Source organism: Pipistrellus hanaki (genome assembly GCF_964339955.1).
Source record: "Pipistrellus hanaki genome assembly, chromosome: 9".
In the NCBI taxonomy this organism is placed as follows: domain Eukaryota; kingdom Metazoa; phylum Chordata; class Mammalia; order Chiroptera; family Vespertilionidae; genus Pipistrellus; species Pipistrellus hanaki.
Window position 1 is genome coordinate 41,375,208 of NC_140511.1, and position 26,461 is coordinate 41,401,668.

The 26,461-nt window shown below is 51.4% G+C and overlaps 1 protein-coding gene and 1 pseudogene across 4 annotated transcripts in view; one reads left to right on the forward strand and one right to left on the reverse strand.

The window, feature by feature from the left end:
- Positions 1–22,725, forward strand: part of MAP6 (microtubule associated protein 6) — a gene marked incomplete at its 3' end in the record, with an annotated part of 73,868 nt that extends 51,143 nt beyond the window's left edge. The window contains exons 3-4 of one of the 3 annotated variants that reach the window (XM_084893376.1): positions 2,435–2,637; positions 21,464–22,725. In XM_084893376.1, the coding sequence (XP_084749502.1) occupies positions 2,435–2,637; positions 21,464–22,586 (1,326 nt within the window). Of the gene's footprint in view, positions 1–2,434; positions 2,642–5,685; positions 6,525–21,463 lie in introns of those variants that run through there. The other 2 variants (XM_084893377.1, XM_084893378.1) reach the window with 2 other exon arrangements.
- LOC311627157 (small ribosomal subunit protein uS15-like) overlaps positions 1–26,461 on the reverse strand; it is a 198,768-nt pseudogene that overhangs the window by 115,074 nt on the left and 57,233 nt on the right. The window lies entirely within an intron of this gene.

A 26,461-nucleotide genomic window follows, 5' to 3' on the forward strand; every position in this document is an offset into this window, starting at 1 on the left:
TGCAGAAAACTAGCTTCTGATTTTGAGAAACCCAGAAAAAGAAAAAGTGACAGAAAATCTCCTCTGAGCCCTAAATCCCCTTGTCGTAAAATAACTGTGCCTTTGCCCCTGCAGTGCTGGCCCAGTGCTGGAGGCATCCTTGCCTGGCTTCCTTCCCACCCCTCCCTGCCTCATTCTCAGCTCCAGAATCTTCCTCACCTCCAGGTCCCTGAAAATCACCTGCCTTTCTTTTTTTTCACCTGCATTTTCTTACCCTTTCACTTGATAAACACCACCCACCAGCAGTCCTTAGTCATCACAACACACCTGTCATGTCAGCTGTAAGATAGGCTTTGAGTAATTTGTTATTATGATGAGCAGTTTGTGAATGAATTGCGTTTCTAAGTAATTTATGTGAATTCAGGGATTTTCCTCTCATGACACCATTTTGCCTTGTTTGCATCCCAGAATGCATTCATTGAGAGGGAGAAGCATGTTGGAGGTTCCTCTGCTGACACAGGACTCATATGTGCCAGAGCTTGCTCTCTGAGGTCAGGTCACATGCCATCGTGCAAATGTCAGCTCTCCTATCTGCAATAGCAGAACAAGTCTGATACTCTAGACCAGTGTTTCCCAACCTTCTCTCATGATGAGAATCACCTGGTGGAGTTGTTAAAACACAGATTCCTGAATCCCAACTAAGAAGTGCTAAACTAGAATTTTTGGGAACATATAGGTAAAATTGTATACTTAACTAGTGCTCTAAGACAGATGTTATATACAGAGCACTAAGTTGGGTATGCAATTTTACCTATATGTTCCCAAAAATTCTAGTTCTAGTTTAGCACTTCTTAGTTGGGATTCAGGAATCTGTGTTTTAACAACTCCACCAGGTGATTCTCATCATGAGAGAAGGTTGGGAAACACTGCTCTAGACAGCCTTTTCTCTGCTTTTGCCCTAAAGTCTGGCCCTCAGTGGTTTCCTATTTGGCCAACTCGGGTAAGATAACTAACCGACCCCGTTTGCCTGGACTCCTCTAGTTATAGCACTGAGAGTCTCATGAAAGCTCTTAGTCCCCGGCAAACTATTGGTTACCTTAGGAACAGGTCTGGGGTGACGGGAAACCTCTGGAACTCAGTGAGTGAGTGACCCAGCCCAAGGGCCCAATGTCATCTCTGTCCACCTTTCCCAGATAAGGTAGGACCCAGGACATGGGGTTGGCTATGGACAAAAAGAAGATTCAAAGGGAAGAGGAAAAAAGATTGGAGAAAATAAATCTAGAGATGGATGGGAGGTGGCATACTGAGGGATCACACCCAGTGGCCCCAGAGTTCTTGAGAAAGAGAAAGCAAGGCCATCTCCTAGGGACAAAGGGGCAGAGCTAGAGGAGGGAGCTTGGGGAGAGGGAGCGTGGGGAGAGGGAGTGGGCTTGAACAGCTGCTCTGGGAAGTATGGGCTGAGGAGCCAGCCTGAGAGGAGGAGCGGATGCTGGGCAATTGTGAAGGCCTCACTGAGACAAGGTGCCTGACCCGAAGCATCTCAGTGAGGGCATTTCTCCATCTGTGCACACAGTCTCAGAGATGGGAATAGAGGAAAGGTGGGCTTATGTTAACAAGTCATCCCACAGTCTCTGTGTTTTACATCAACAGACATCTATCCATATATATAAAAGCCTAAGCCACTGAATGACTGAATGACTGGCCGACCAGTCACTATGGTGTGCGCTGACCACCAGGGGGCAGATGCTCAATGTAGGAGCTGCCCGATGGTGGTCAGTGCACTCCCACAGCCAACCTCCCTTGGCCCCTCCCCCTAGCCAGCCAACCTCCTGCAGTCCCTCCTCCCTCCCCTAACCCCCTCCCTCCTCCTCCCACCGCCCCAATTGGCCCTTATCACCGCCAGGCTGAGGGACCCCACTGCCAGGCTGAGGGACCCCACCCATGCATGAATTCATGCACCAGGCCTCTAGTTTCTTATAATACACACCCACCGTGGGTTGGCACAGCTCTCCTTGTTACCTCTGCAGCCAGAAACTGGGGGTGAGAAAGAGCACTGGGAAGCACAGGCTGACTGAGTGGGCCTGGAGGTGACCCAGTCCCTGCTGTTCACATCTCACTGATGAGAGCAAACCATATGCCTGCCTGACTTGGACAGGGAAGGCAAGCGGATAGTGCAAATAGCAGCACAGCCCACTGCCCGGCTGTCCGGGGTGAGACGTACAGGGCCCCACGTGACCAGTCAGAGTGTTGCCAGATGACTGACCAGAGGGCGCAGAGAGTTCTAGAAGCCAAGTGGCCTGACGTCACTGAGAACATTTCATACTCTGCTGCCTCAGGGTCAAAGGCCGGCATTCCCGTTACCTTCTCATTAATTGTGTCTTCTCTCTGAACTTTCTCTCCCACGCCCTCTCCTTTTGTATTCCCGTGTTTTCCGTCTGTCTGTCTCTCCGTGCAGGTGGAAAAAACTAGCGTTCCGAGTTCCAAACCAAAAAAGACCTCAGCGAGCCACAAGGCCCCGAGGAAGTCCAAAGACAAGCAGGTGGTGTCGGGCCGGGCCCTCAAGAAAAAGAGCGCCGAGGGCCCCAGCGCCCCCCAAGCCCAGCCCGAGGACAAGGAGCCAAGTAAAGAGATGAACAATAAGCTGGCTGAGGCGAAAGAGTAAATGTCACTGCACTTTCCTTTTATTCTTCTCCTCTCTCTCTCTCTCTCTCTCTCTCTCTCTCTCTCTCTCTCTCTCTCTCTCTCTCTCTCTCTCTCTCTCTCTCTCCCCCTCTCCCTTTCTCTCTCTCTCTCTTTAAAATCAACCAACAAAAAAAGGCCACAAAATTGATTAGAGGCTTCTCATCTGTCTTGGTCCTGAGCGTTCCAGGAGCCCTTTGGTTTGGTTTCCTTTAGTCGAGGAATCCTGTTTGTTTCAGAGAGTCATGGTGTGTCTCTCCTCCGTGTGGCCCAAGGGCCGTGCCCAGGGCCCTGGAGCCCCAGGCCGTGTGGCTCACTGGCTGTGCCTCCCTCTTGCCGGTGAGGAAGGTGGGCAGGGCTTAGCGCACAGAGGCAATGCCCAGCCGCTGCGCTGCGGAGGGATCTCCTGGTCCTGCTTAGAAATGTCTGAGGGGGTGGGGAGAGGGGGTGGGGCCAGAGGAGTGACCTCCTCCTATTCCTCCCCAGGGTCAGTCAGTGATCAATTTGGACCTTCACGTGAATGTGTTCTTTTCCAAATTCTGAGAGTTGTCATCTGCTATAGAAGCTTAACCTGGACTTCAGCAATGGACAACATTTGTGAAAATATTAAAAAAAAAAAAAAAATACAAGAAAACCTTGGCCTTAATGTCAATACATTTAGTTGTGTCTGCTAACTTTAAGTCATTTTCCCATAGAATCTTCTATTAGAAATGTGTGGCTCCATTTAGTTGCTTATCAGAAGGCTTTCCATTGTCCACCCCCACTGGTGACTGAAACCAGGGCAGGGTAAAGTTAGGTGTCTCAGCCACCGCGGGAAGGTGGCGAAAAAGAAGGGTCGCTTCCTGTCTCCCCTCCGCAGGCTGCCTGCCCAGCGCTGCCGACTTTGCAGGGCAGCTGGTTACAGGGGGCGGAGGAAGGAAGTTCAAGGTGTAGGGATAGCGTTTAGAACGCGACTCTCCTGCTTCTGAGAAACGCAGGAGGGAAGTGGACGTGGTGACCAGCGTGGCGACGTTGACCCTCCCTTCCTGACTGATGTCGCACTGCTCCTCAGAGAGGGCGGAGGGCGCCGAGCCTCGGGTTGGGGAAATGTCTGTGACTTAGCTAAGACTAGGGGAGTTCCCTGCTAGGTGATTAGCAAGCATTTTTTACCTCATTAATGAATAAAAGCAGCTCTCCATGAACTGTGCGTTGTGTCTCCAGTGATGGCCAGGGCCATCGTAGCTGTGCTAGAGTTGTGTCGTAGGCGTTAGTCAGAGAGCTGTTGTGAAAACACCCCAAAATACCTGCCAGAAAAAAATTACATTTGCTAACCAACCTGTGACGTGTGTATTGCTCAGTATGCTTTATTTATCATGTCCTCAAAGTACCTGCTGGGCTGTTGTATGACGCCAAGCCTCTGCTCAGGCCTACTTTTCTTTTGTAAGGAGCGTGGTGAGGAGTGGAGTCCTCACAGTTCCTTACCTCAGACGTTCCTTAGTCCTTCCGGTCTGGAAGGACTGTCTCCTATTCTGGCCATTGAAGCCACCAAGTCTGGGTTGGACACGATTTTGTTGGTCACCTTGGGGCTGATGGATACGTGCTTTGTTGCACATGTGCCATGCGGGCCACCTTTCCTAAGAGAACAGGACTACGAACACTGAAGCTCTCTGCCAGGCCCTCTGCTGTCTTCCTTTCTACCTCAGGGTATGGAACTGTGAGGAAGGAGAGGTGGTGAAGGGCAGAAGGTGTCAGTGGGTTTCGTGTTTCTGAATCACAGATTTGGATGCCTACCTGGGGATGACCAGAGTCGGTCTCAGCACTGAGCCCAGCTCTTTGCTAGCTAATCTTAACCTGAACCAGAGATCTCTAACAACTCGATCTTAACTTTATCCAGATACTTTGCCAATATATTTTCATCCTCTCAAGATTAGCCAGACACGTTGATGTTAGCCACAATTTGGATTTCTCCGAGGCATAGTCATATATTTTTTGCAGATCAAGTAAATCAAACTTCACCATTCACTTACTGAGTGCCTGTGTGCCAGACACTGCCCTAGACATGGTGAGTTGTACAAACAAATCTGTCTGTACAGTAGAACAACTAGGATACCTGTGACTTGATCCCCGTGTCTGGTTCAAGAGTATGTAGCCCAACTTGTAGAGTTCGCCAGTTCCCTACCTTGCTGCCCCTGACTCGAGGCTTGGGGTGACCTGTATGGTGTCTTTTTTCACCCTTCAGTAGCCCCAGCTTCTTAACCCCTGTTTGTATTATAGTTCACTCTGACTCTTGAATATGTCCTTTCGCTGGCAAGAAGCTCTGATTTCTACTGCTCACAAGTGAAACTCAGACGTCTTGTTCTGTACCCCAGACGTGCTGATGGGAACTGTTTCCGGTCCCACAAGCAGTGTTTTGCCTTTGCCTTTCTGAAGGGGACCGAGCTCCCAATGCCCGTTCCTCCCAGGTTTGTGCATTTCCCTATGGTTTCCTCAACTCCCCTGGCAGGAGAGTGAGGGCTGAGGCTTTGCCACTGTCTGCTTTGCCTGCCTGCCAAAACCACCCCTCACGCTGGGCCTTGGGCCCGCAGCTCTGTGGCCCCCGCGGGCGTGCCCGTTGGGTCCACTGTACTTTTGCCTCTCGGAGGCAGACAGGAGCGTCTAATTCCGATTTTGTGGCCTGGGTTTTGTTGCGTACCGCAGATTGTCTATGTAACGTGTAGCGCACACCTCTCTCGGTGCTATTCCATTCCCGCTGTCAGTACGAAAGTGACAAAACTAATTCATGTATAGCCAATTGATTGTGACGTGCTTGTGGTCTGTGCCTGCTCAGAAAAAAAAAACAAAAAAAAAACGAACGAACAAACAAACCAAGTTCTTTTCCAATTTTAAATAAATGCTCAAGTCGAACGCCACTTTCTTGATCTTATTTCCTCGGGAAGGCCCAACTGAGTAGGCGAAGGACCGAGCTTTGCCACGTGAGCCGCTCTCCACGGGAGGAGCTGTGCCCTGCAGTGCTGTGGGGTTCTCCGTAACGCAGCTTGACTCTTTTAGATTGCCTCTCAGACACTAATTGCGAGCGGTCAGAGCTAAGTGTTGGGGAAGGCGAAGATGGACCGGGAGACCCAGTGGCCAACAAGGTAGTGTAACGTTGTGATCCCTCCTGATCCCGCGTCGCCGGGGGTGAGTGACCGCCGGCGCTCAGTACCTCCTCTCCCCGCCCGGACGCTGGGCCCGACTCGCTCCCCGCTTCCTGTCAACCAGCAGGACGGTCGGTTCGAGCTTTTTCTTCTCCCAGGGATCGGCAGAGATGCCTTCCCTTCCTCATTCAGTCTGGTCATTGTGGAAGTGTCACTCTCCGGGGGCTGGCTCACGGTGTGGGGTGACAGTCTCATGTGTGCCTAACATGGGGGTGTGGAAACAGCCATAAGAGAGGCCCGCATAAGGTAATGACAGAGCAGGTAGCTGGGAGCTCAGGGAAGGGACAGGAGTGGGAGTCAGAAGGGCTCATGGGGGAGGGAGCCGTGGAGACTGGGTGGAGTGCAGGGGTGCAGGGGCAGGCCTCCAGGCAGGAGAGCAGATCTGGGAGGCAACCTCAGAGCCGGGGCCAAGTTTGCCCACTTTGATTTCCTTCTGCTAAAATGGGAGACCAAAGATTCTATGTGGAATCCCACTTCCCTTTCCAACATACATTGATTGAATACCTATTCTGTGCGAGGCACTGTGTTGGGCACTAGGGAACCAAGATAGCTGAGCCCCCACCTCTGACCACTGGGGGGCAGCAGGAGGAATTTGTTCTAGCTGGTTCTGTGCATCAGGGAAGACCTCAGTGGATGGGCAGGTGGCCAAAACGTGCCAGACAGAGGGAGTGCACAGCGAAGGTGTGGAGGGGTCAGGGCCTGGGGGAGCAGGTCACTCAGGGAGGGTCAAGGCAAAGGCTGGACAGTGGCAGAGGCTGACATGAGCGGGCAGTTGCTAACTGGGATCTCCATTTCATACACCCAGATTGCGCCCCTCACCCTTGCATGCTCCCTGCCATCATGCTTATCCCCCTCACCCACCTATCGGGCAACAAGCACAGGTCCTCTCCTGCTGTAGCCGAGGAGCTCTAGGCTGGATCTTTTAGCCCATTGCTGGTCCCCAATATCTGGGTTTCGGGGAGAAGATTCGGTGGGAATCAGTCAAGGGTCATACTTATGAAAACCACTGTGGATTTGTTTTCTGGATTAACAGAAAAAAAATTATACCCACCTGCCTGCCTGTGTATGAGGCAGGAAACAGAAAATACTGTTCAATCTACAAACGATACATAAAAGCATATCAAAGTATATCACTCAGCTCTATTTTGACCTGAGGGTTAAAGGATGGTTTTGATCAAAAGCAGGGATTGAGAGAGGTGGAAAGAAAGACAAGAGAGAAAGAGAGAGGTAGAAACAGAAGCAGAGAGAGAGGAAAAACACATAAATGAAAGCACAGAGAATAGCCGGAGAGGTGAGACACACTCAGAACCAGAAAAAGGACAGGATTTGGCAACAGAGAAAGCAGGAAGGTGGGGAGCCCAGCTCCCTCTCCCTGTGCAGCCCGGCGGGCAGGGCCCGCCCAGAGCCTCAGCCCGCACTCCTCACCATGCTCGCTGATGCTGCCCAAAGCCCAGGAGGTGGATCCATACTCATATCTAACACCACCTCCCTAAACCAGCAAACAGAATTAAAATCAGTCCTCTAGTTTTAAAATAGTTCATTATTACTAAACTAGCAGCCCAGTGCATGAAATCGTGCACAGGGTTTAGGAAGGTGGCCAGGGTTCCTCAGCCCAGCCTGCACCCTCTCTACTCCAGGACCCCTCGGGGGATGTCTGACTGCCTCTCACAATCTGGAGCCACTGGCTCCTAACTGTTCACCTGCCTGTCTGCCTGATCACCCCTAACTGCCTCTGCCTCGCCCGGCAGCCAGGACCCAGGCTTTCCTCCCTCTCGCCGGCTGCAGGTACCCAGGACCCGGGCCGGCTTCACTTGAGCCGGCCACAGTCGCAGGTGACCATGGGCAGGCAGCTTTGCCCAAGCTTCAGAGGCAGGTGTTGGTGCCAGGGACCATGGGGTGGGCGGCTTGTCCCTCTCCTGGGACTGCAGGGCGGTGGCAGCCTGGCTGATCCCCATTCCTCTCTTGCTAGCTCATTTGTGCCTGGCTGGACCCCATCCCTCTCCCCCCTGTGTTGAGTGTCAATGGCATGAGGGTGTGACAACCATTTGCATATTAACTCTTTATTATACTGGACTAGTTATGTATTTTTTAATTCTTCCCTAGTGATTGTGTGTTTTGAGTAAATTTCTTCCCTCTGTTTTTGTTTGTTTGTTTGTTTGTTTTGTTTTGTTTTTTTCACTTGTGTTAAAATATTATGATCTTCTTCTCATAGATTTTGGGGAGTGTCAAGTCCCATTTCACAAACCCTGGGAACTCCCCTTCTCCCCTCCCCCCCTCCAACTACCTTAGCATGTCTTCCTGCTTTCAAGTTCCTTTTACTGATAAAATACCTTTTTTTTAAATATATATGTTTTATTGATTTTTTTACAGAGAGGAAGGGAGAGGGATAGAGAGTTAGAAACATCAATGAAAGAGAAACATCGATTAGCTGCCTCTCGCACACCTCCTACTGGGGATGTGCCCGCTACCAAGGTACATGTCCTTGACCGGAATTGAACCTGGGACCCTTCCGTCCGCAGACTGATGCTCTATCCACTGAGCCAAACTGGTTAGGGTGCTGCTAAAATATCTTAAAGCAGTATAAAAACGTTTCTTTCAGGATGTAGCCTGTGGACCGTCTACAGCTAAGGCAAGGCCCTAGCCTAGACCAGCCTGAGGCCAGCCGGGGTTGGGCAGCTATTGCAACCGAATGGGACCAACCCCCTCCCAGGCTCCATGCTTGCAGAACCAGGCACCTAGTCCAGTCCTCCTCCATCCCACTGCCACTGGGTGTGGAGATCCCTCTACCACCATCGCAGAATACCTGTAACACCAGAGGTAACATCATTCCATACGGGCATGCCCCATTTTACTGCGCTTCACTTCGTCGCACTTCACTAATACTGCATTTCTTGACAAATTGAAAGCAAGACCCTCCACCAGCAAAAAGGCTGAGACTCACTTTATTACCATGCCCACTTGATTGTGGTGGTCTGGCGTAAGAGCAGTCTCTCCAAGGCACACCTGCCTGAATTTTATTATTTATCGTGTGACTGCTGGCTAACATTGGCAGTGCACTTAATTACAAGTTTCCTGGCTGGAAATCAGTGCCGGCTCTTCAACCTTGCCTCCGTAGCCTCTTTGAGCCTACGTCCTCAATACGGGGACACTAATACCCACCTCAGTGTGAGGGTGAAGTGGCACAGTGGCTATAGGGAACCCAGAGTGGACACTAAATGCAGGTCCTTTCAGACCCCTCCCCTTCCCTTTACAATACTCTTGACAAGGTCTGCGTTCACCGTTAACTATGAGTACTCTCTGACAAGACATGCAGTTGGGCAAACAATCGGATTAGGAATTCCAGCGATTGAATCATCTTGAGTCCACAGACCTAAACACTAAGATTCTGCCCATTGAGATTCATTGATTGCTTACAGAGTTTGTCTTCCTGTGCCATTCTACGGGCCCTTCCTGACGTTGGGGAGCAAGTGTTTGCCAGGGAGCAGACAGCAGAGGGAAGCTCAGTCTGCAGACAAGTTGGTCACATGCTGACCTAGTCTGGCCAAGATGTACAGGCCCCCCAGACGTCTTACCTAGACCCTCTTTCAATCTTGGAACCCAGATGTAAACCAGAGGAAATAGAATTTGGCCAGGGGTTCACACAACCGGCTCAGACATCCTGACTGAATTGACCACTTGTCTCAGCCAAATATACCAGTTGGCACTAAGTTAACATGCATGGTTATTGTATACAGAACGATTGAATGAATTTCATTCATAAGAAACACCCTTGGTCCTGGAAATACTGAGATGAAACTGGTGTCCATTACTTTAAGCATTGGATCAGACAGCGCCATTTTGTGCATTTTATTCCAAACAGTGGAACTGAGTTTAACGCTCTGGCCCTTGTCCTCATATAAGGGACCCTCCATCACTTGTGAACTTGGCATTGTATTTTAACTATCTCAACCCAGACACCTTTTCTGAGGCCAAGGGAACTCCAGATGCTGAGAGGAGTAAATGGCTGCCACTGCCGCTGGTGTAAGCTGCCAGAGGGGTCTTTAGAACATGCCAATCTGACCATATCACACCCTGCTTTCCACCATCCGGGGGCTCCCGACGGCCTGCGGAGCTTCCTGTCCCTCAGTGCACCATGCTGCTTCTCACCTCCATGCCTTCCCCACGCCGCCCCACCTGCTCAGATTGCCCTTCTGCTTCTCCACCCGGCTAACTCATCCTTCAAGACTCCGCTCAGGGGACAGCTCCAGGAGGCCCTTCCTGCACTTCCCAGGCTGGGTAAGATGCTCCCTGTGTGTCTCCATATGGAACTTACCGCATGAACTGTGTCATCTGCTCGTGTGTGTGTGTGTGTGTGTGTGTGTGTCCGTCCCCCACTGACTCTGCTCCCCCCAGGCAAGGACCAGATCCTTCAGTTCACCTTTGCAGTCCGAGGCTCTGGCCCAGTGCCCACCACAGAGAATGTCTTCTAACGTGTCCGTTGAATGAAGAACGAGTGAGGGAATGAATGATGGCATTCACCATCTGCCTCCATAGTCACTACGGTGCCTCCATAAGGCTTTCTTTTGCCTAACAACTAACCCTGCTCATCTCAAGGAGGAGGTTTCAAGAGAGGCCACAGCAATAGCAGAGCACAGAGCAGTCAACAGCTGGTTTTGTAATGCCCAGCCTGCTTCTGTACTGTATGGAGCCATGTTTTCTAAACAGTCCTCACTTCAAAAAACCATGGACTCTTGGTTATGCGGTAATCTTAAAAGGGTGACTAATCCCACCCCCTGCCCAGTGCAAGGCTCCTAACTCCAGAGGAGCGTCCCTCAGGGGCGTGTCTTAGGAAGAAGGGCTGGGAGTTAGAACCAACAGGCCTGGTTCTAGATGTAAGCTCTGCTCTTTACTAGCTGTGTGACCTTGGCTTCATTTCTTTGAGCCTCAAAGAGATCATAGTAATACGAGTGTTCATCACTATCTAAATCTTTATTTCTCCAATTCAAAAGTATGAGTTTGGTCAGCAAGGCTTGCAGCCTGTTTGGTGCCTGAGTTTGGGAGGACAGGTGGACACCTGTTTCTGATTCACAGGACTGGTAAGATGGCCCAGTGAGAATGCCTGTAGAAGTCCTCTGTAGACTGGAAAGTGGCAGTAGTTCAAGGGTCGTTTTGTGTGTGACTTGACATCCTTGGGTCCGATGTTGTGGTAGCTAGAGCCACATCTGATGAATCCACTCCTTCTGCCACACAGCAGCCTGAGAGAAAACCCATCTGATGTGGTTCTTGCTGCCCTGTCTCCTCCCCAGCCCTTCCCCTGGCCCCTCGTCTCTGAGCACAGCCTATAAATCACCCGGTACAGATTCCATTTCTGCAATTACACGTTCATTTTCATTGATCCCCTCTGGACACATGAAGCCAATTTTGATTAATTGCTCAAGATCCCATCCTTGGCTTTAGGTGAGGTGGGAGGAAGGGACAGAAATTGACTTGCAAGTTCCCAGGAGCACAGAGCTAGACATGGACTGAGCCATTACTGTCTGGTCACCTTAGTCCAGCACTTTGCATTTAAAAAAGGGTCATTAGCAGGATTATCAGATTCTTGGCAGCTCATTGAGACAGTCACCCGTGCCCTTGACTTTGCCTTCTTGGTGTTAAAACAACCAAAGATGCTTCCTAAACTATTTATTATTCAAGTGGGAATTTATTCAGTTCTTCTTAGGAGGTTATATCTAGAAAAGTTATGTTAGCGAACAGCAGCACAGAGCAGAAAACAGCCATCGAGCCACTCAGTGAGGCCATCTCTCTGTGCTCGGGAAGAACGCCCGCCCGCCTGCAGGGAGCCTGGGCTGGTAGAGGAAAATCTGAACCAGGAATCTGGCCAGGTCTCTGGATCCACTTTTGGAAAAAGCAATTTGGCAGAGCGTATGGGGGAGAGAACTAACATTAATTAGGCCTTTACACACTGTTCTCATGTAATCCTCACCCTAGGCCTAGAGAGTCTGTAGGTATCATCTTCACTTATAGATAAAGAAACCAAGGACTTGGTGCGTAAATGACAAAGTCACGCCGCTTTGAAGCCAAGTTTGTGTGACTAAAACCCACTCGTGGTCCAGTACTGGGGGCCATCCATGGCATCCCTGTGATAAAGAAGATGGGCGTCCCCCTGAAGTAGCAGTCTCTCCATCCTGTCCCTTGGCTCCAAAACTTTTGATGATGCTATTGACTCTTGTCAATGAAAAATGAGTCAGAAAAAGGAGACATATGTAATACCTTAATCAATGAAGGATTTTTTAAAAAGAATTAAAAAGAAAAGAAAAATTAGTCAGAGGAGGGTCATAGATGCTGAGATGGATTAGCATAGTTACCTCACCCCAACCCCCCAGCCCCCAGTGCAAAATGAAGCCTTTTTGGCAGTGTTTTTTCTAGCTGTGGGCCTAGTTGCCCTTCCTGTGCTATGAGGCCCTGGGCTGGTAGGCCGGTTGGCAGGTGAGGGTGTAGATGGCTCTCTCACCCCAGGATGCTGCTCCTTTCTGGGACTAGCTTCTTTGCCAGGGTCTGCTGAATGCTAGGAGGAACCCTTGGGACAGGGGGTCGGGGGGACGGGGTTCCTTGGGTAGAGGAAGCGTAGAGGCAAAGGAGGACTGACTATTTGGGGGGCTGGCCCCCAGAGAGGCATCTCTCTCAGGAGACGCAGTTGGGATCTCAGAGTTGGGGACCTGCAGAGGTCAGTGGCGCCAACCCCCTGCATCCGGCAAAGCCAGCCAGGGTGCTCTCAGGCCAGACCCAGTTCAGGCGTCCGTCCGTCCGCAGACAAATTTGGAATCTCTGTAGCTGAAGTCACACCCATGAGGGATATTGTTACAGAGAGGAAAGAGCTTGACTGGAAGCCTGTCATCCTCATGTAGGGGCTTGGTGTGGCCACGATCTCAGCATGTGACCTTAGGCGACTGACTTCCCCTTCCTGAGCTTCATTTCCACCCATAAATGGGGGTGCGGGCGACCCCTGTCTGCCTGGCTGGCAAGGCTGCTGGGAGCACCCAGGGTGAGCACATTGCATACGAGGTCCCGTCAGAAAGCCATAAAGAGGTTAGTTTGGGAGGACAGAAGGGCGCCGAGGCAGTTAAAACTAGGAAATCTTTTGTGTCACATAACTGTGGTGGTTAGAATGTGATCTCTTGCAAGTTCTTTCTTCAGCTTCTCCTTTAGGATGGAAACCTCAGGGTTTGCCAGTCCCTGGCCAGCGCCCTCTGCCTCTCCACTTCTATCCAGTGGCCTGGCACTGAATGTTTGTGGAAGAGAGGAGAAAAGAAAAAGGGGAGAGGGAAGAAAAGTGAGGGATGCAGGGAAGGACAGCGAGGAGGATAAAGCAGATGTGGTTTCTGCCCTTAAAGAACCCTTATCTGGAGAGGTAGCTACTAAACACTTGGCCACTCCTCTGATAGGGCTGCTGTGAGGGGGTGAGGGGGAGAGGGGATGGGGGATGCGCTGAGGGAACACAGGACAAGGAGGACCCGACCGTGGGGGTGGAGGGTAGGGTGATTTCACCGAGGAAGGGACACTGGAATCAACTCCAGTCGGTGAGGAGGGGTGGCTGGTCAGCAAGGGATGCAGCAGTATCGGAACCTGTTTGCTGCATTGAGCGCAAGCTGAAGAGACCCCAGGGCAGTGGCTGTGTGTCCCGCTTAGAGGCCACGCCTGCCCTATCGTTTTGAGTTCCACAGGACTGGGAGCTGAGATGTGTTGTGAGGGAAGCAGTCAGGACAGCAAGGGCTTCTGGACTAAATGTCTGAGCTGTTGTGGGCGTGTGTGCCCAGAGGAGCCAGGAATAAGGACACGATGCTGCCACCTTCTAACTTCTTGAACTATCTGAAATTCTGTCCTGGGCAGGCCACATGGCATTCTCGGGAAGGGTGGACCCAGAGCACAAGTATGGGAGGGGGCGTGAGCTGACAGAAATACAAGTTTCTGTTCAGGATCTAACCATTGGACCATCAGGAGGCGGCTGCCTCACTGGGGCAGTGTGGTGGTGACTGGGGCCAGCGGGCAGGGAGACAGCAGCAGAAGTTCAGGAGACCCAAGAACCCTCCGGTCTGTCCTTCCGGCCCTGGTGTCTGACGTGGCTCTGTGGAGTCCCATAGCATGGAGAGGACTTTTCCAGCAGGGCCGTCCTTGCCCCTGATGAGACCCTGCAGGGACCGTGGGCCTCTCTAGTTGAAGAGACACAGGCTAGGGAAGGCTCAGGGCCTGGGCTGACGGTGGTGCAGGCACTCTGGTCGCTTTACACTGAGTGGCCAGATTATTATGATCTCTGAACGCATAATAATCTGGCCACTCAGTGTATGTTCTATATGATAAAAGGCCAATATGCAAATTGTCCCCTCGACTAGGAGTTTGACCCTCAGGCAGGCTGGCCAACCGCCCATGTCCCCTCCCCCTGGTGAAGCTGGCCGGACCCCACCCATGCACGAATCGATGCACCGGGCCTGTAACACACTCACACACACACACACACACACACACACACACACACACGAGTGGCCAGATTATTATGCGTTCAGAGACCATAACAATCTGGCCACTCAGTGTATACTGCCCACGGTGTGTGCTTCCAGGCCTGTCTCCCTGCTCTACACAGGGTGACCCTCAGTCAGGGCCCCAGCCTCAGTCACTCCCGGCCTAACACAGACTTTGTCCAGTGAATAGATAAGAGAAAAAAATAAAAAATAGAATACAGAGAAAAAGCTACACATCAGCCATCGGTACTCCCACATATGTCTGCCAGGTACTGCTACGGCACTAGATAATGGTGATGCAAAGATGAACAAAAGCTAGTCCATCATCTGGGGGGTCGGCAGGCAGTTGCCAAGCACCGTGGTCATTGCTGCCGTGGAGTCCTGTGGGAGAGCCAGGCGGGAGCGAGAGCTCTTGCTTTGAGAACGCCTTGTCTCCTGCAGGCTCTTTGTAAGAATAACGAGCCTTTCGAAGATGGTTTCCTAGGCACGCCCCCTTGGGGCTCTGTGGTTTCCATAACTGCATTTGGAGCTTTGGTTGTGTCTGAGAAATGTGGATGCCTGAACAGGGCCCAGGGTGGCAGATGGGAGGAGAGAGAATGTGGGCCCAGGGTGGCAGATAGGAGGAGAGAGAAAACATGAAATCGCCCTGTCTACTGTCCCCCCACCCCACCTCCTGCCAGAGCCCTAAGTGGCTCGGGTCCTGGCTCAGCCCTTGGGAGAGTTGCTTGCCCTCTGTGCCCGGTTTCCTGTCTGTAGAGTGACACAGTGAGACCACTGAGTCCCTCTTAGGAACTAACATTTACAAAACATCACCCGTACTCCAAGGGTTATGCCATGAGCTTTCATATAAAGGAATTCTCCCCAGAAGGCGGGCACGGTGATCTCCAGTGTATAGATGAAGGAAACAGGCCAGGAGCCTGGGAAGCCCATAACGTCCCATGGCCATGAAGGAGCGGGGTCAGCGTTCAAACCCAGCTCTTCTGGCCTGAGGACTAGTCAGTGTGCTTGCTCCTCCAGCAGGCTGCCCTTCGCATGATAAGACATGATCTGTGTGGAAACACCTAGCAATGCGCCTGCCGTGTGGTTATTGCTCAGCAAGTATGAGTTTCTTCCCGGCTCTGGAGGCAGGGATTCAAGGACAAAATCCACAGGTCCCGGATTTCTGAGCCTGGCCCTATGGCAGGAGCAAAGCCCCAGCTCTGGGCTGCTTTGTTGCTCCATCAGGAATCCGACAGGGGAGATTAGAGACCACGCCTGCACTATTGTTTTGAGTTCCAAGGGACACGGTGGATTACGGAATTAAAATTGTGTGCAAGGGCAGGAGTCAGTGGGAGGAAAGGAAGCCCGCCTACGGATGGTCTAGGGCAGGGCTTGGTGACCCAGCCTCCAGACTCTGATAAAGCATAGATCCAAAGTCAGTGCGTGTGTACCCAGGAGGCATTCCCTGTCTCCGTGGAAACGAGAAGAAGGGCAGAAAATCAAGTTCCTACCACTCAGGGTGTCCCGTGTACCCTGGAAATATTGCATTTTGCAAATAGAACAGAGCCTGGCACAGAATGGAATCTCATTTGCTCATTCATTCAACAGCGCCTTCCCTGAGCCAGGTACTGTTTTAGAGGGAGAGAATGCAGTGATATTGCAGAAATGTGACATGGTCCTGCCCTCTGCATGCTTCAGTCTGGCAGGGGAAACATGAATCCAAAAGAATGAAGTAATTCTCTGTGATAAAGGGTATGAAAGAAAGGGATTGGGAGAGCCTGTGGCAGGGGACCTGGTCACCTCTGAGGGTCAGGGAAAGCTCTCTAGGGAGCTGGGAGATGGAGGATGAGTGGGCATTAACCAATTGATGAAGGAGCGAGAGAATGTTCCAGGAGGAGACGTGTGCTAAGCCGTAGATGAAAAGGAGCGGGGCAAACTGAGCGACAGGACAAAGACCTGCGAGGGTCGGGCACAGGCGCTGGGAAGGACGGGGAGCAGGCTGGTCAGCCAGGTGGGGTATGTAGCAGGTTTTACTCTTTATTCTGAGAGCAAGGAGAAGCCACTGGAGGGTGGTAAGCAGGGAAGGGATATGCTTTTTTGCAAGATCACTCTGATTTCTGTATGAAACATGAATTGGATGAGGAGCAGGGGATACTGGTTAGAAAGTCCACAGAAATAATGGCGCCATTGGTGAGGGTGAAGGAGGGAGGGAAAGAAATGGGACCATTCCAGAGATACATGTTAGGAGCTGGAACAGATGGTTCTTGATAGTTGAGTGGAGGTTTTGAGGGAAGGAAGGTCCTCAGGGTGACTCTGGGTTTCTGGCTGGGGCCGCGGGGTAGCTGATGAACCAGGTCTCAGCAACAGTCATTTGTGACGTTTTCCATTTGACCTTCTTTGTTCCAGGTACAACGCTGGGCATGGGGGCTGCGGGCCAGGAGGATGGCCCCTGCCTTCAGGGGGCTCATGATCTAATGGGGGAGACCTGGCATGTCATGGGGGACCCTCTGAGTGTGGGGAGGCTGTAAAATGGTGCTGTGTGAGGGAGCTATGGACAAAGCCAATGTGGAGAGAGGCATCCAGGAGCCCTGGTGAAGAAGTGGAATCTGAGCCAAGCCATCGAGGACAGACAGGGAGAAGTTGATGAAAGAGAGCAATCCACAAAGGTAGCAGACCCAAAGAAATGAAAACACTGGGAGTGTATAAAATTGTCTTTTATAAAACAGTATTTTATACACTCCCGGTGGCCAAAGGACAGTGCAAGGAGGGTAAGGCTGGCCACCACCTGCCCTGTCTTCCTCCAGGGCTGCCATGGGGGTCCAGTGTGTGAGCATTTAGTAATCTGTTACTAGTTATTATACCTTTTTATATATTTTATTGATTTTTTTACAGAGGGGAAGGCAGAGGGATAGAGAGTTAGAAACATCAATGAGAGAGAAACATCCATCAGCTGCCTCCTGAACACTCCCCACTGGGGATGTGCCCACAACCAAGGTACATGCCCTAGGCTGGAATCGAACCTGAGACCTTTCAGTCCGCAGGCCGACACTCTATCCACTGAGCCAAACTGGTTAGGCTATAGTACTGGACTTATTCATGCGATGCCCCAAAGCACTTTACAAATAACCAAGAATTATGATTTCAGATAACAGTCCCTGACATTTGTACTGTTATCCCCATTCTACAGATGGAGAAACTGAGGCCTATTGTAATGGCGTAATTGCCCAAGACCTCTCAGGCAATAAGCAGCACCGAAGCTGAGATAAGCCTAGCAGGTCATTTTAGTCTCCGAGAGAGTACACAGGCTGGGAGGAGAAGGGGCCTTTAACATATGCTGCCTTGAGAAGACTTGCATATGGCTCAAGGTGCATGTGGCTCAAGGTGCATGTGGCTCAGGGTGCTGGATTTGCAACCATGCCCAAGGACAACTGGCCTATGGGCTGCGGGCCTGAATCCAGCCCCTCTCCACTGACTCACCATGTGCCCAGTCCTCACCTCCCCTGGGGCACAGCTTTGTCTCCTTCACAGAGAGGGCACTGTGAGTGCTGCTCTGCCAGCCTTACTGGGAGAGGTGGAGCACTTAACAGCTGGGAGACTCACGGGCAGTGTGGAACCAAGTAGTGGCCAGATAGTATCAATGAGAGGTTTATGTTGTCCTTGAGGGCAGTTTTGTTCATAGGAAAACCAACTGAGGCTGCTGTGGTTTTTAAAATGAATGCTTGGCCGAAACCGGTTTGGCTCAGTGGTAGAACGTCGGTCTGCGGACTGAAAGGTCCCGGGTTCGATTCCAGTCAAGGGCATGTATGTTGGTTGCGGGCACATCCCCGGTGGGGGGTATGCAAGAGGCAGCCAGTCGATGTTTCTCTCTCATCGATGTTTCTAGCTCTCAATCTCTCTCCTTTCCTCTCTGTAAAAAAATCAATAAAATATATTAAAAAAAATAAAAATAAATAAAAATAAAAATGAATGCTTGCCCAGTCGGTGTGGCTCAGTGGCTGAGCACTGACCCATGAACGAGGCGATCACAGTGTGATTCTGGGTCACGGCACACATCCGGGTTGCAGGCTCAACCCCCAGTAAGGGGCATGCAGAAGGCAGCCAGTCAATGATTCTCTCTCATCGTTGATGTTTCTATCCCTCTCTTCCTTCCTCTCTGAAATCAATTAAAAAATAGTAAAAATAAAAATAAAGGTGAATGCTTAATAGATCAAAGTAACATTTAAAAATCTAGTAAATTTTAATCAAAACATTTTAAGGGGGATTTTATAACTTAATTGCCCTGAATAATTTAAATTAAATTATAAATATTTTAAAATAAACTAAGCTTAAAATATGAAAACTATTGGATTGTCATAAAAGTTGCATCATTGTATACAGAATTTATAGGATTACCTTATATCTTTCCATTTAAGATCACCAGTCTAAATTATTCCATTGCACATTTTACTAGTATATTGGAACCACAACGTTAACCTGCTACATATTCTGATATGCCAAATTATTTAAAATATTACAAATACTTTCAAACTAACTCTACCCTGATTCTTACTAAATATAGTATCAAAAAAAGGTAAAACTATATGTTTCATTTAATTTATCATTTCTAATATTGATCCTAAACCTTCCCATGACCAGAAACATTCACTAAAGAAACAAGTTTACTAAGCAAAGCAATGTAAGGTTATATATCCAAGAGACTTTTGAGTTAGTTTACAACTAGCCAAGAGTAAAGAGTACTCACTAACTACAATCTGGGTGTGACAGGAGAGCCACTGCTGCACCGGGGAGATGGGTTTGGTGACTCCCCTGTGGAGCTGGCCCTCTTTTCATCTCCGCGGCTTCAGGGCATGCTGAGTCCAGGCCCTGCCAATGGAATAGGTTTTGCAACCCAAGCCCGAGATCAAGTCAAGCCCTCATCACCTTTTTATTATTATTATTATTATTATTATTATTATTATTATTATTATTGATTTCTTACAGAGAGGAAGAGAGAGGGATAGAGAGTTAAAAACATTGATGAGAGAGAATCATCTATCAGCTGCCTCTTGCACACCCCCCACTGGGGATGTGCCTGCAACCAAGGTACATGCCCTTGACCAGAATCAAACCTGGGACCTTTCAATCTGCAGGCCGACATTCTACCCACTGAGCCAAACTGGTTTCGGCATCTTGTCACCTTTTTTTGTCTCCTGTCTCAGCTTGATCACTCTCCAGGATGATCCCACCCAGGTCATTCATTACCTGATATGGTTCATCGAATCATTTTCCTGGTTGATTCAATTCTGAATTAGGTTTTTACTTTTCCTCTCTGGCCATCCACCAAACACTAGAAGTATTGCAATACCACTCTTGGATTCTGTATCCCTCTGGTGGCCTTGCTGGCTCTCTCCACAAGCACAAAGTTCTCACGGAGGGTGGCCAGCTGTGTCCATCTGGCCAGAGCAGCTGTGCTCTGCATCATGCTGAGTCAGGGAGCCACCCCAGCTTCTCTCTATCCACTTTGATGCTTAGAGACATCAACAGGGACTAGACGGATAGGCTGCCTACCGGCTCGCTCTGCTGCTGAGAGATGGCAGTCTCTGGGAAGCTCAAAACTCAAACCAGTAAAAAGCTTCTGAGTCAGGATGACATTCCGAATTTTAAACGTCCAACCATGTGTAATTTTACTTCTAAGTAAATAGAAGAGTCATTGTAATATCATATAGTAATGTCATGGTACATGATCTCTGATCATTATGAATTTCTAAATAAATATCATTATGTCCAATGAAATAGATGACAAACTGAAGGTCCAGGGAGATGAAACCGTAGTGGGCTAAGAAAGTGTTCCCAAGTAGAGGTCTCATTGGACCAGCTTTCATAAGCAGCTAAGCCATCATCCCAAAAAGCCAATAGGAACTATTAAAATGCTAAAGCGGTTTTAACTTTAAAGACTTCCGTGGCCACAAAGTACAAGCATCTGCCAAGCGCCAGGCACTGTAGGTTCCAGAAGGCAGACGAGGGGTCACCAAGATCCTCGAACGTTCCCTCTGGACCTCAGTTTCTCCCTCTGACAAGTCAGGGCGATAAAACCCTCCCTGCACACGTCACAGGGCTGCTGGGCTGCTGTGGAGAGCAGTGATGTAGAAAGTGGAACGAACTGAGGGTGGAAGGAACAAGGGCTCGTGACACTGGGTCGTAGTGGCTGCTCCTGAGTGGTGACCCTCAGCCTGGCCTGCAAGGAAGGAGGGTGCCTTCTAAACCAGACCGCCATGTCTGCGTGGGGCAATGTTTGCCTTTGGTGTCCGTGATAGCACCTGCTCTCCACCAGGTGGGTGGGTCCAGGGCTGGGAGAGCTTCAGCTGCAGTGAGGTCCATGAAACAGCCTGGGGGGATTCTGGCGAGGCTTGGATTCTTGGCTGCAAGGGAAACCAGTCGTAGAGCCTTGGAGTAAACATGGACAAGGGCCCAGGGAGAGGAGAAGGAGCTGGAAGTGAGATGCAGTGGCACAGGCAACGATGGGGTACGTTGTCCATAGAGAATTGAAAAGCAGAAATAAACCCAAGGAAATGCTGGTCTGCTTATTATTATCATCACCATGTGCTGGCTGTTCTAAACAATGTCAGTCTTAAAAATACTTTTCTGTTTGCAAGGGATGGGCGTTGGGGGACATTCCCACTGCCCTCTTTCTTGCCATGCCATAGTTTCCTTTGCCCCTCCCCACAGTTAGCCCTTGGCAAGGGGCTCAGGAAGAAGAAGGCCATGAGGACAAGGAAAGAGCACTCTGGCCCATAGGGTCGGCTGAGTAGACAGTTAAGGGCTCCCAGGATGGGCCCAGCCATCCTGGAGGAAGGAAGAGCAGCCTCGGTGGAGCGTGAGGTGGACGGGCTGCTGGGCTGCCCCCTGGAGGACCCCAAGTCCCATCAGAGCACTGCCGTTTTCACCGGGTGCCATCCTCTGTGCCACGTGCAGGTTATAATCAATTGGCAAACACTGAATGACTGGTTCCTGAACCCACCCCTCCCCTGACCCCACATTCTGTGCCAAGAACGTGGAAGCCAGATTCTCCTCCCGGCTCTCCAGCAAGAGTGCCCCGCCCAGGCCTCACAGGCAATCTGTGCTCTGCCCCGGCCCTGGCCTGAGCTCTGGCCCTCACAGTGACCACTTCTCTCTTCTCTGCAGGAGCCAGGCCCGTCCCACCAGCGACTCGCATAAGAATCGAGGTCCGGTAGCCAAAGAGCCAGACAAGGATAAAGGTCCCGTGGGCCTGGGGCCTCTGAAAGGTCAAGGCCCTGTGATCCAAGAGCCTCGGAAGGACCAAGGCCCGGCTGTCCCACGGCCTCTGAAGAAGGATCGAGCTCCTGAGGTCCCAGGGCCTCTGAAAGATCGAGCTCCTGAGGTCCCACGGCCTCTGAAGGATCAAGCTCCTGAGGTCCCACGGCCTCTGAAGGATCAAGCTCCTGAGATTCCAAAGCCTCTGAAGGATCAAGCTCCTGCCATCCCAAAGCCTCTGAAGGACCAAGCTCCTGCCATCCCAGAGCCACTAAAAGATCAAGCTCCTTCGGTCCCAAAGCCTCTGAAGGATCAAGCCCCCGGGATCCCAGGGCCTCTGAAGGATAAAGGTCCCATGGTCCCCACAGCAGTTAAGGATCAAGATCACACGGTCCCTGGGCCTTTAAAGAATGTAGGTTCCGGGATCTCAGCACCAGTCAAGGACCCAGGTTCCTTGTTCTCGGTGCCTCTAAGTAACCAAATGGCTCCAGCAAGAGTTAAGGATCAAGGTTCCCTGGTACTGGAGACTCCAAAGGATCCAGGTCCTGTTGTTCCAGCAATGGTCAAGGATCTAAAGGATCGAAGTGCCATGCTCATAGCACCTGTAAAGAAAGAAGGTCCTGTGCTCTCTGAGCCTGCAAAGAACCAAGGTTCGGTGGTTCCAGAGCCAGTCAAGGGGCAGGGTGGCGTGGTCCCAGAGCTTCTGAAGGGCCACGATTCTGCAGTTGTAAAGAATCAAGGTTCTATGGCCCCAGAAAAAGTCAAGGATCACGGCACTGTGATCCCCGAGCCTCCAAAGAATCAGGGTCCTGTGGTCCTTGAGCCCGTGAAGAATCCCGTTCCTATCATCTCGGTGCCTCTGAAAGATCAAGATCCTCTAGTGCCACCACCAGCCAAGGACCCAGGTCCTGTGGTCCCTGAACCTGTGAAGACTCAAGGTCCCAGGGGCCCGCAGCTGTCCACTGTCTCACCTCCACCCCCAGTCACCATCCCAACTGTCCCCCATGCAGAGTATATTGAGAGTTCCCCTTGACACTCATCCCTTGACACCAAGGAAGGAGGTGGCAGTGAAAGTGCTCCCTCCCCGGGGTAGCAAAGTCTCACATTTAATCTGCATGAAACAGTATTGTATAGTCTTGCTGGAATCTAATAAAACAAATCCCTCTGGCTTGGCCGTGCCTTTCTCTGATTCCATTTGAGTGTGAGTGTGTGTGTGTGTGTGTGTGTGTGTGCGCGCGCGCGCGCGTGTGCGTGTGTATTTTGTTGTTGTTGTTCTTAATCTTCACCCAAGATAATTTTTTCCATTGATTTTTAGAGAGTGGAAGGCAGAGAAAAAGAGAAGTATCGATATGAGGGGCACATTGATTGGTTGCCTCCTGCACCTGTATGGACCAGGACCAGGTATCAAACCTACAACCTGGATACATGCTCTTGACCAAGAATCAATGCGTGCCCCTACAGTGCACAGGCCAGCGTTCTAACCACTGAGAACACCAGTCATGGCTGTCATTTGGAAATGGGCATGTGGGACTCTGCATTCCCCATCCAGGCAAGAGGAATCTGAGCAATTCCCAGCTCCTCTGAGTTGTCCGCATGTTAGGAGGTGGAGGATAGGACACTTCTCTCACACTCTTGCTCTTTGCTTCTGGCACCTGGTGTGTGGGAGCTGGATGCTTCCCAAGGTAACTATCTGCCCCACAGGGTGAGGGCAACTCATAACACTGCTCCCACCCCCACACAACAATTCAGATGCAAACTCTGAGTCACAGGTTGTTTGTCACGTGTGCTTCTGACTGGGCACAAGTTCTTACACCTCCCACGTAGTCTCGATAATTTGCTAGAATGGCTCACAGAAGCCGGAAACACTTACATTGCTGGTTAGTCACAAAAGGATAAAGGATGCAGACGAACATCCAGGTGGAAGGAAGGGGTGTGGAGCTTCTGTGCTCATGGAAGTTGGAAACGCATTACTGGGTTGCCATAAAAGGATAGAGACTACAGATAAATATCCAGACACGGAGGAAGAGGGGGGGCATAGCGCTTCCGTGCCCCCTCCAGGTGTGTCACCCTCCCCATAGCTCCAGCAACCCAGAAACTCTCCAACCCCTATCCTTTTGGGATTTTGTGAAGGTATCATCATGTAGGCATGATCAAGCATTAGCTCGACCTCTTCTCAGGAGGTGGGGTGAAGCTGAAAGTTCCGAGCTTCTACCTATAGCTTCATCTTTCTGACCAGCGCCCATCCTGAAGCTATCCCACCAAGTGTCACCTCATTAAAACAAAAGCATCACCCAAGAAATGTTAAGTGTGTTAGGAGTTCTATGCCGGCAACCGGGAACAAAGGCCAACACGAAATGTATATTCTCTATTATTTTCCAGGTCAGGTCCCATGAACGCCCAGAAACCAGTACCAAATCACAGCAGGCGGGGCCCTTGGGTGGGTCAGGGCTGAAGCCTGTAGAGAAAACAGAAGCAGAGGCCCCGCTGGCTCGGTGTCATTCTGGGCGACAGTTGTCTGCCAAAGGCTCAGTCCTAACGCTCATCCAGATGTCATGCTCCTTGAGAAACCCTGGCCTCGGATCAGAAGGGTCCCAGGATCAGAAGGATCCTGCTGGGTCTCAGGATCCAGGACAGCTCAGCCGGAGCTTCTAAAACAGTACCCCGGGTCCCCCATTCATTCCCGCAGACGGCTGACTTTTCCTTAGCAACTGCTTTGTGTCTCGCTCGGTGCTGACCATTGAAGTCGCTGTGGTAAAGAAGTCCTAGGATTATGACAGGTAAAAGTTGTGTGGGGGCGTGGGACAACTCCAGGCCCGGTTTGAGAAGATACCAGGAGGGGAAGCCAGGAAAGTTTCTCAGAGAAAGTGGCCATGGCGTTCACACAGCCCGAGTAGGGGATGGAGAGGGGCATCACGTGTGGCTGGAGAGCCAGAGGAAGCCCCTCCAGAGGTCCTTGAATGAAAGGGACCTGCTTTGCATGGGGGTTTGGCCAAGGGATGCGCAGCTCTCTGGGCAGAAAACTGGGACCAGGCACAGGAGACCAGTTTTCTGAATCCCAGGACCCCAGGCAGGGAGTGAGGAGGTCAGTCTTGGGAGCTATGAGTGTGTTGCTGGTGGGCCAGGGAAGAAGACTGGGGGCTGCCGAGGGGCTGAAGTTCTGCCTTGATTAGAGATGGGTCCTGTGAGGACCCCAGGGTCTGGGCCATGACAGCTTCCCCTTCAAAACCCCAAACCCTCAGGGACCTGGGGGCGTAGGGGGAGCTCCACCATTGCCCTCACCAGAGCTGGCTCCCAAGGAACACTCATCCCCCTGGAAGATTTTTATGCCCCTTATGGATACTAACCCCTTTTAAAGGTCTTTGTTACAGGGCTCTGAAGGAGCTCAGCTGGATTCGTATAGAGAATCACTACAGGAAGCGATGGTGACGTCCAAATTTTTCTGAGCAACGGACCCCAGGCCTATCTCCCCACCCCTCTCCCAACAGAACCAGGGATTTCTGCCTCAGAAGCAACTCCATAACACACACACACACACACACACACACACAGGATTCTTCCTGGCCCAACACACAGCTTGCTGCCTTGTGCGTTGCAATGGGGCCCTGCAGACAAGAAAGGGCCACAGGGAGGCAAAAGAAGTCTCCTGTATGGACACCTCCCTCCTTTCAGTTCTCCCTCTGACCCACACACCTGGTCCCATTGCATGCAGGTTCCCACGGGCCAGGCAGGTGATGGTGCCATCTCTGAGATGTGTAACATCCTGGGGCAGATATCCAGACCATCGCCTGCTGGGTTTCCAGCTCTGAAGAGAGCTGCCTTTGTGTCCATGGGAGGTGGGGGGCCGGGAGGGTTGGGGGGCTCCTCACTGAAGCCTCATGTTGGGGAGGGCACACAATGAGCTCCCCCAGGGACAGTGTCTGAATGGAAAGACAAGTGGGCCCAGCTCAAAGCTTGGAGACTGGTCGGAGGTAGGAATAGAGGGCACAAAGGGACTGAGAAGGGCTGACCCTAAACTACCAGGAGAAGCCAGGGGCCTGTGGGGCCAGCAGGGATTCCATAAGGAGAGTGACGCTCTGACACCTGCTGAGCGTGCAGATGAGGACCGGGTGGCTGTCAAACATGGCAGCTTCCACTTGGGAGAGGGCTGACCTGGGTTCCAGCCCAGCAAGTCACCTCAATGAATTTGTCAAAGGGTCCTGGTGCTGACAATTAGAGATGATCCTACATCAATTAGAGGAGATCCTACATCGTGCAGGCAGCCACTACATCAGCATCTCAGCCAGCTTCCTACCGCCTAGAAAGACGGCCCAGTGAGGGAGGCGAGGGCCAAGCTTTGGTCCTGGGCTGGAGCGGGGAAAGCGGAAATGAACTAGATCCTCCTCACCCTGCCCAGAAGCAGACTGACTGCCTTCAGGCCTGGTTCTTCCCTGCTGCAGGCATCTCCCAGCCCCTCCTAGCATCCATCCTCCCCAGCCCTCCTCCTTCCCGTCCCTCCCCTGGGAGGGCTCAGCCTGCACCTATGTCACCGCCTGGGGGCGGGGAGAGGAGGTTGAGAGGGGGCGGGGCGGGATGGGGGTAGGGAACAGGGGAAGGGGAGGGGGGGTGGAGGAAGGAGAATCTCTGAAAGCGGAGTTGTTCCTGCTCCTGGTCCAGGGCCTAATCTGAGTGGTTGAGCGTCTGAGCCCCGATCTGAGACGGGGATCTGAAGATGCCCACACTCCGCACAGGAGCCCCCTAGCCTGGTTCTGGGTTCTACAGCCGGGCTCCTCCCGCCGCCCACAGCCCAGCCCGCGGCGCTTGCACACCGCCACGCCCACAGGCTCACCCCCCGCCTGATCCCCAGCTGCGGGCCTGGGCTCCGGGGTTCTCTTTTGGTGCAGCCTGGCCCCGCCAGGCTGGGGGCAGGGA